General features: G+C 43.1%; 1 protein-coding gene across 1 annotated transcript; it reads right to left on the reverse strand.

Annotated features, from left to right (window-relative positions):
- Positions 1-534: 534 nt before the first annotated feature.
- On the reverse strand, positions 535-1,922 carry SMIM42 (small integral membrane protein 42). Its single transcript, XM_060012816.1, is given in 2 exon segments — positions 535-778; positions 1,879-1,922. Coding segments are annotated over 2 exon segments (288 nt in total).
- Between the last annotated feature and the right edge of the window lie 8,244 nt (positions 1,923-10,166).

Genomic DNA, 10,166 nt, shown 5'->3' on the forward strand with positions numbered 1-10,166 from the left:
GGAAATATCCTTTGTTCCCAGAATTAGGTGAGGAAGAGGGAGAATTTTACTTAGAATTCAGAGTAGGTGAGCTGTTTCCCTTTCAAGGATCTTCTGGAACTGAGCTTCCAGTATGGTTTTATTGTCGATTTGGAGATGCTGCTGTGAGCTCCCAATAATTTCAATATCCAGGAGTCGACACATACCTAATATAAAAAAGGAAAATTTGGGCTTGGTAATCAATTTTCAATTCTCCGTGAGTTTGGTCCTTTCCTCTGTTAATGCAGAAATCAAGAGCCATTTATAATTTCGGTCTGGAAGATTCCACAGAGGAAAGACATTTAAACTCAGGAGGCTGGAGAAGCCAAAGAGCAGCAGATGAGTGTGAATTATAACGGAGGTGGTGGTGGAGGAGGGAGATGAGGCCTGGGGGGGAGCCTCTGGCATTGGGGGGTAGGGTAGCTCAAGCAGCTCTTCCTTCCCAGGCTCTACCTCCTACCTTTTGGGCCTCCAGGTCTTTACCTCAACGGAGTCTCCACCAAGAACCGCAGACCTTCATGCCAGCGGTGTTGCCTCCTTTCTTCGGTCTGGTTCTCTGTTCTTGTTGCCTTTGTCTTAGGTTACTTTCCAGACCAGGATGAGTAGAGTCATCAGGAGTGAAATGAAGGAGAGAACTTTTACTAGGTAAGCAGCATCAGATATGGCAGTGGTGAGTGTACCCTTGTCCCATAAGAAGGCTGGAAGTTGCGGGGAAGAAATAGATTTCTCAAAGAGAGCTGAGATATATGGTAGAAGCAGACTGCCCACACAACCAAGACAACACCAAGAGAATTGGTCTTGCTCTTTGTTATAGCCTAGGAATGAGTGTCAAACTATTGATCCTGTTGCTCACATGGGGTCATTTTCCTTCCGAATTAACTGAGCAGGCACAGCAGTTTGCTCAGCAAGGTTGAACAACTGCTTCCAATGCAAATACAGTCCTGAGATGATAGTTCAATTTGCAAAACCTTTGAGTGGTAGGTGGGGCTTCTGAGGCTTTGTGATGTCACTTGAGGATAAGGCTAGGGTCTGACCTGAAGGTTCGTGTCCAGAAACTTCCATCTCTGGGCACCACCTCCCTTCATGTCTAGCCTCCAGATTGAAAAGAGAGTTCCCTAATTGCCTGATAAATTGTCCCTTCAATCCTCTTTTATTTATTAAAAAAAATTACATTTTGAAGTTATTTTACATATATAGGAAGGTACAAAGATAATACAGAGAAGTTCCATGTATCCTTCACCCAGTGTCCCCCAGTGGCTTATCTTGTGTAACTACAGTACAAAATCAAAACCAGTAGATGGACACTGAAATAATGTGTGCATATAGTTATATGGCATTTTATCATATAAGTAAATTCTGGTAACCATGCTGAAATCAAGACACAGAATGATTCCATCATCATGAAGAACTATTGTTCACATTCTGTCACTGGGAGACATGTGTAGAAACTCATCTCCCTTTAAGTCCCTTTACCTCCTCCATTTATAATATAATTTTATTAAATATTCCTTCTACATACATTGAAATTACCATTTAGACAATATTATGCCTTTTGCTTTAATTTTCAAACATAATTTAGAAAACAAGAGGAGAAGGAAAGTCTATTGTATTTACCCAAATTACTCTTTTTCAACTTGGGTCATTTATATTGTTTGATCTTCAAGTTCATTGATTCTTTTCCTCCGTTCCTTCTATTCTGCTGTTGAGCTTATCCGTTGAGTTTTTAATGTTGGTAATTGTATTTTTCAGTTTTAAAATTTCCATTTAGTTCTTCTTTACATCTTCCATTATTTCACTGAGATTTTCTATTTTTTAATTTGTTTCAAGTGTGTTCATAATTGTTTGTTGACGCATTTTTACGATTCTTCAAAATCCTTGTCAGATAATTCCAGTATCTGTATCATCTCGGTATGGGCATCTGCCGATTGTCTTTTTAAATTTGAGATGAGGTTTTCCTGGTTCTTGGTATGATTTACGATCTTGATTGCCTGCTGGACATTTTGGTTGTTATGAGACTCCGGATCATATTTAAATCTGTTTTAGCAGGATTCCTCTGACATCATGCCAGTTGTGGGTAAGGGGCATCACCTCACGAATGTCAGGCAGGCGTGAAGGTCCAGGTTCTCCACTCAGCCTCCTTTGTCCACCCAAAGTAGAGGGGAGAGGTGACTCCTCATTTCAGGGTGGATATAGGATTTCAGACTCCCTAGGTGGCCTCCTCTGACACTCTGGCAGGGAGGGGGAGGGGGAGGGGTGTCATTACCTCAGAATGGGGAACTCACTACCTCTGGGCAGGAATGAAAGCCCGGCTCCCCACTCTATCTTCTCTGATACTACCCTGGTGAGGGGAATGGGGAATGGGGAATGTAACCTCATTATAGCTGGACAAAGGTGGAAGTCTAGTGTCTCCACCTCCCTGTAGGGTTGGAGGTAGGACCATGATTTTTTTCCATGGTGTTTGGCTGGAGTCAGGCAGTTATCGTCCAAAGGTTCTCGGTCTTGCTGGATTGCCTTTTTCCTAGTCCTTTGGCTAGAGAAAGCAAGCAGGCTTTTCTTGGGACTTCATTTTGTCTGTGCCCATTGGCATTTCTGAGTTGCTTCTCCAGCACCCAGTCCATGATATATATGAGGCAAAATGAAAACCCAGGGAACTCACTGTTATGTCGAGCTTTGGGTTCCAAGAACCCTAGTCAGTCTGCCTTTTTCTTCCCACCTTTCAGATCTTCTTATGTTGGTTTTATATAAACTGTCCAGGGTTTTCAGCTGTGCTTAGTAGGAGGAATAGGGAGAACTGAATTTACTCCAGGTGTCTCTACCCCATCCTGGTTTGGAAACTCCTGATGCTATACCAAGATTCAGTCAGGTGCTGGCAACATGGGTACCAAAGGATTTGGAGGGCAAGGACTAAGACTAGAGTCTAGCACTGGTACTTTCCAGCATGTGTGACCTTGGTTAGGTCACTTAATCTCTCTCAGCCTCCATTTTCTCATTAGAAATGTAATTATAGTGATAATAACAAATTTACAGGTTTTTATGTGACTGCAATGAGCTGATAAATGCATAATAACTTTTCAAACCATAAAATTCCATACAATTGGAAGTTATTTTAAATGTGAACTAGGATGGAAGTGAAGTGAAGAAGGGGGTGTGTCTAGAGACTATAAGGCAGTTCAAATTTTCTCAAGTTGGTTCTCTCAACTCTTCTATAGACTTGCAAAGATCTGTATATGAATTACTCCCCTCCCCCCAAGACATCTATGTCAATTCCCTGGAACATGTGGATGCTACCTTATATGGCAAAAGATGTGATTTAATTAAGGATCTTGAGAGGAGGAGTTGATCTTAGATTATCCAAGTGGAAAGACAGAGCAGAGAGAGATGAAGCCATAAGCCTAGGAGCAAACCTGGAAAAGAAAAGGAATGGATTCTCCCCTAGAGCCTCTGGAGGGAGTGTGGTATTGACAATACCTTGATTTCAGCCTTATGGCTTCCAGAACTGTGAGAGAATAACTTTCTGTTGTTTTATTTTTTTTAATTTATTTTTTAAAATTTATTTATTTATTTATTTATTGGCTCCATTGGGTCTTCCTTGCTGCGGGCGGTCTTTCTCTAGTTGCGGCGAGCGGGGGCTACTCTTCGTTGGGGTACACGGGCTTCTCATTGCAGCGGCTTCTCTTGCTGTGGAGTACCAGCTCTAGGCACGTGGGCTTCAGTAGTTGTGGTGTGTGGGCTCAGTAGTTGTGGCTCATGGGCTCTAGAGCACAGGCTCAGTAGTTGTGGTGCACAGGCTTATTTGCTCCACAGCATGTGGGATCTTCTTAGACCAGGGCTCGAACCCGTGTCCCCTACACTGGCAGGCAGATTCTTAACCACTGCCCCACCAGGGAAGTCCCCTTTCTGTTGTTTTCACTTTGTGGTAATTTGATACAACAGCTCCAGGAAACTAATACAGGAACCTCACAGGTCATCTAGTCCAACTCCTTCATCTAACAGGTGAGGAAGCTGAGGCTTGAAGAAGGAAAGTGACCAAGGTCGCATAGTTATTGGCACAGTAAGTAAAGGACTGGGATTCTGGTTTCTCCTCTCCTAGTCCACTACAACTGTGTCTTTTTAAAAAAAAAAAATTAAACGTCTTTTATTGAGGTATAATTCACATGCTGTACAATTTACCCATTTAAAGTATATAGTTCAGGGGAGTTCCCTGGTGGCCTAGTGGTTAGGATTCTGGGCTTTCACTGCCATGGCCTGAGTTGAATCCCTGGTCAGGGAACAGAGATCCCACAAGTTGTGTGATGTGGCCAAAAAAAAAAACCCCGTACAGTTCAGTGTGTTTTTTGTTTGTTTTTTGTAAATTCACAGGATTCTTCAAACAACATCACAATATAATCTGAGAATATTTTCATCCCTCTCAAAAGAAATCCCATAACCATTAGGATTCTTTTCTGTGTCTTTTATAATTCCTTGTTTCAGGCATATTGGTCTTATCTCCTGAATCAGACTGGACTTCTCAATCTCTTATCTTTTCTACTCTTTTATCCTTCTCTAGTCTGATGCTTCACCTGGGGCTGTGGTTTGATTGGTAACACTAACTCACTTTATTTTATTTTATTTTTTTTGCGGTACGCGGGCCTCTCACTGCTGTGGCCTCTCCCGTTGCGGAGCACAGGCTCCGGACGCGCAGGCTCAGCGGCCATGGATCACGGGCCCAGCCGCTCCGCGGCATGTGGGATCTTCCCGGACCGGGGCACGAACCCGTGTCCCCTGCATCGGCAGGCAGACTCTCAACCACTGCGCCACCAGGGAAGCCCTAACTCACTTTATTGATGAAACTCTGGACCTAGCGGTTTCCTTTATGCTCCCCAGTTATGTTGCTGACTTGCAGAAAATGGCCAAGCAACTCATCATTTTCTGAACCAACTGCCAAAGATATCAGATTGAATTGTCCTTCATTTGTTCCTTGAGAGGCAGGGCCCAGAAACAAGTCACAAAGGGCCAGGCAGTTTGAGCTCCCTCCAGTATCTCCAGGGGAAACTCCACTGTGTCACCCACCACAGTGTTGAGGAAGAGTTTACCACTGGCTGGGCTACCATCTGATGACCTGGATGGTGATGTCTGGAAGCGTAAGGAAAAAAAACAAAGTAGAACATGGTATTGGGACTTCCCTGGTGGTCCGGTGGCTAAGACTTCCCAGTCCCAATGCAGCGGGCCCGGGTTTCATTCCTGGTCAGGGAACTAGATCCCACATGCCACAACTAAAAATTCCACGCATGGCAACCAAGATCATGCCCATGGCAACGAAGATCCTGCATGCCACAACTAAGACCTGATGCAGCCAAATAAATAAATAAATATTAAAAAAAGAAAAAGAACATGGTATTGGGGGACCACTTTCTCCACATTCCTGATGTTTTCTTTCTTAGGACAGAAGCCCTATTACTAACACTCCTGGCCTCTCTTCACTCAGCTTTCACTCCCTCTCCCCCAGGTGCAGAGAGCACCCACTTGGATCTGCTCCTTTCTATGTGTTTTACAGAGGTATACCTCCCACGAGTGAAAGGCCTATGGTTTGCCACTGATAATTATGATGGGGTAGTGAGTCAGTCTAATTCTGAAATTCCTGTTAGAAAAAAAAAAAAAAGGGAGATCCCTGGTAGCCTAGTGGTTAGGACTCCTCTTTCAGTGTCTTGGCCCAGGTTCAACCCCTGGTCAGGGAACTGAGATCCCACAAACTGTGTGGCATGGCCAAAAATACCCCCCACCATCCTGTTAGGAAGCCCATGGTGGCTGCACACCTAAGCCATACCTTCCAGTATGGTCTTTATCAGTTATAAAGGTGAGTGTTGCCGTCTGCCTCATTTATCTATCTCCACTGGTTCAGAACTTGGGTGGAGAAAAGAGACCTGTTATGTACACAGGTGGGGAAAAAAGAGGTGTGATGCATTGACCACTTAGATCCTAACACATGGGTCCTCCATGTACTCTGGAGGTCCTGAGTTGTGATGGTGAATTTTACATGTCAACTTGACTAGGCTGAGGGATAACTAGATATAGGTAAAACAATTTTCTGCATAAGTCTGTGAGGGCGTTTCCAGAAGAGATTAGCATTTAAATTGGTAGACTAAATAAAGAAGATTGCTTTCACCAACGCAGGTCGGCTTATCCAATCCACTGAGGGTCTGAATAGAACAAAAACGTAGAGGAAGAGAGAATTTATTCTCTGTTTAAGTTGGGACATCAATCTTCTCCTGCTCGTAGACATTAGTGCTCCTGGTTGTCAGGCTTTTGGACTTGGACTGGATTAAACCACCAGCTTCCCTGGACTGACAGCTTGCAGCCCTGACTACTATATAAGTCTTCTCATCTAGATGATGGTAACAGAATCTCAAGAGCTTCCCTGCTTCCAGAGCCTCTCATTCCCTCTTTACAGAGAGCATTTAGTTTAAAATTTTTATGCAGAGCATTTAGTTTAAATTTCCAATATGGAAGACAGGAAATTAAACTTCACTGAGCCTCTGTTAAGACACTATCCTTGGTGCTTTGACATGTTATTTTATTTAAAACATAACTCTGAGAGACAGTAATAGCAATAATTTATTGTACTATTTCTTTCTTTACACCAGTTTCTGGGCTTTTTAAACTGCATCAGCTGGCTTAATCCTTTCAGGCAACTGAGGCTCAAAGAGATTGTGTAATTTGCCCAAGGTCATGCAGAAATTAGTTCTAGAACCAGGCATTTAACTTAAAAAAAAAAAAGTCCAACCTAGTGCTTTTTTTATTCCAAGGCTCTTCCTATTCTAGTGCTGTTATTAAATCTTTCAGAATCCTAGAGCAATTCTTAGTTTATCTTGTATCAGTACAAACTCATTCTTGGGTCTTGTAATACCCTCTACTGATTACCTGCTCAATCAGCTCAGCCAGTGTTTAAACTCAAGGGGGAAAACTTGACCCCCACATACCATCTTGCACTCCCATCTTCCCCTTTTCCACCTCTGAAGAATCCTTTCCACCTGCAAAACCTCCCTTTCTGTTCTTTTGTTTGTTTTTTTGCGGTATGCGGGCCTCTCACTGTTGTGGCCTCTCCCGTCTGGACGTGCAGGCTCAGGGGCCATTGAGGAGCACAGGCTCCGGACGCGCAGGCTCAGCGGCCATGGCTCACAGGCCCAGCTGCTCCGAGGCATGTGGGATCTTCCCGGACCTGGGCATGAACCCATGTCCCCCACATCAGCAGGTGGACTCTCAACCACTGCGCCACCAGGGAAGCCCTCCCTTTCTGTTCTTTAAGCTCACTCCTTTCAGGCCTTTGTGCAGAAGTCTTCACTGTTGGAAGCTGCTACATTCTGATCACCCTAAATCAATATTCTCCCAGCCTTTGAAGTTTGTTCATTTGTTCTTTCATTAATTCATTTATTTGTTCATCCCCAAACATTTGAGCATCTATTTTGCAAAAGACACGAAGCCAGAATGTATGGAAGAAACAACGATAAATCAGAGGTGAAATTTGGGGGAGCTTACGTGATCGCATGTGGTGGGGTTGTCAGGCTGAAATAATGATAATACCATGGGCCTTCACCGGTGTAGGCACACTTGAAGGAATAGAGGAGGAAAACAAATATGTACTGAATGATATATTAAACATTTTGCCAGGTATGTATATATTATCTCACTTAATGTCCGGGACCCACAATGTTCCTCCCTCCAGTTGTGTTCTGGACACATCCCTTTTGGCCTAAGGGTTCTTGCTTTCTCTCTCTCAAGGTCTCTCTCTCTCTCTCTCTCTCTCTCTCTATCCTATGTTTGTAATGTCTTTCTGATGGTTCTTTCTCTTCAGCATATAAATTTAAGTATTATTGTCAGTAATACTATTTTGAGCACTATGTGCCAGGCAGATACTACAAGTGATGGGCTGTGTAATGTCTCCCCAGAGATATCCCATCCTAATCCTCAGGAATATATAGATATGTTATCATACATGGTAAAAGGGACTTTGAAGATATGATTAAGTTAAGGATTTTGAAATGGGGAAATTATCCTGGATTATCTGGGTGGGCCAGATGTAGTCACAAGCATCCTTTTAGAAGTCAGACAGAAAGCAATGTGACAACAGAAGCAGAGACAGAGAGAGAGATAGGGAGAGAGAGAGATCGAGAGACAGAGATTGGAAGATGCTCTATTGCTGGCTTTGAATATGGAGGAAGGGGGCCACAAACCAAAGAATACAGGCAGCCTCTAGAAGCTAGAAAAGGCAAATAAACAGATTCTTTCCTAGATCCTTCAAAAGTAATGCAGCCTTGCCCACCCATTTTAAGACCTCTGATTTCCAGAACTTAAGATAATAAATTTATGTACTTTTAAGGCATGAAGTTTTTAGTAATTTGTTACAGCCACAATAGGAAACTAATACTCCAAGCTAAGTCTCTCTTATCTTTATTTTTTTTTTAATTTATTTACATATTTTTTTCTTTTTGGCCGCGTTGGGTCTTCATTGCTGCGCACAGGCTTTCTCTAGTTGCGGCAAGTGGCAGCTACTCTTCATTGCAGTGCGCAGGCTTCTCATTGTGGTGGCTTCTCTTGTTGCAGAGCACGGGCATGTGGGCTTCAGTACTTGTGGCTCGTGGGCTCTAGAGCGCAGGCTCAGTAGTTGTGGCGCACGGGCTTAGTTGCTCTGTGGCATGTGGGATCTTCCTGGACCAGGGCTCGAACCTGTGTCCCCTGCATTGGCAGGTGGATTCTTAACCAGTGCGCCATCAGGGAAGCCCCATCTCTCTTATCTTTAGAAGGAAGGAAGGAAGGAAGGAAGGAAGGAAGGAAGGAAGGAAGGAAGGAAGGAAGGAAGGAAGGAAGGAAAGAAGAAAGAAAGAAAAGAAAGAAAGAAAGAAGGAAAGAAAGAAAGGGAGACAGGAAAAATCCCTTCCTCAATGTGTGTTGTCTCTCCTTTCCATCAAAGTCGTTTCTTGAGAAAGGCCCTTTCCACCTCCTTCATCCTGCACTTGCTTCTAACCCCACTTTGATCTGGTATTCATCTCTACCGATGAATCATTTTTCCCCAGAGCCAACAACCACCTCTTCATCCCAAATGTATGAACACTTTTCAAATTCTGTCCTGACATTTCAGAACTGACCAATTCCTCTTTCTTGAAACCCTTTGCTTCCCTTAGTTTTGGTAGACACCTGCACAATTTCCCTCCTACCTCGGCGTCTCCTTAGTCCCCTTGCATCCCGTTGCCTTTTTATTTGCTTGGTGTTTCCCTAGAGTCCACCCTCAGTCTCTTAGTCTCTTTATCTTCTGAAATCCTCTCTGAGTGATTTCGTCCATTCTCATGGTTTCAGTGACAACCTGTTGTCAATGGCTCTCCAATCTGTATCTTTGCCCAGATCTCATTCCTTACCCCACACTCCTAAATGTAATGGCCCACTGTCTTGCCTAGTTGACTATTCAACGTTACTATGAGCATCTCAAACCCTCACATCCAAATTCTTTCTAATTATCTTTCCTTTCAAGCCTGCTTCTCCTCTATACTCAGTCTCTGAAATAAGAAACCTGGGAGTCATGAGAAAACACTCTTTCTTCCTGAGTCCCTGCACTTAGTTTCAATACTGTCAATCCCACTTCTGAATCACATCCCCTCCTCTTTATAATCATTGCTTCTACCTTAGTTCAAACTTTTATTTCCTGGTACTTATTCGTTCTTGCCTGGATCACTGCAACAGTTTAACAATTGGTCTTCTTACTTCTTCTTTTGTTTTAAATTGAAGTATAGTTGATTTACAATGTTCTTCTTACTTCTAGTAGTCCTACGCCTTTATAATCTATCCTACTTCATGTTAACAGAGTAATATATATAAATAAGTCAGACCATTTTACTCCTGAAAATCCATCATTTGGATCCCTGTTATCTTAAAGTCCAAATGTCACCATGTGGTATATAAACTCTTCATTCACTTTGTCCTTCCATGCCTACTTGCCTAGTTTCTTTTCCTTTCATGCTTTCCCATGCACATTATACTCCTTTATGAAAGACAACTTTCATCAAACTGAAGTAGCAGGTAGCAAAGTGGTGGAGGACAGCGGTTCTGGACTCAAACTTCCTGGTTTGAGTCTTGGCTTCATCACTTATTAAGTAAACTGTGATTGGGACTTACCTGGTGGT

The sequence above is a fragment of the Delphinus delphis genome, chromosome 1, assembly GCF_949987515.2.
Source record: "Delphinus delphis chromosome 1, mDelDel1.2, whole genome shotgun sequence".
Lineage (NCBI taxonomy): Eukaryota > Metazoa > Chordata > Mammalia > Artiodactyla > Delphinidae > Delphinus > Delphinus delphis.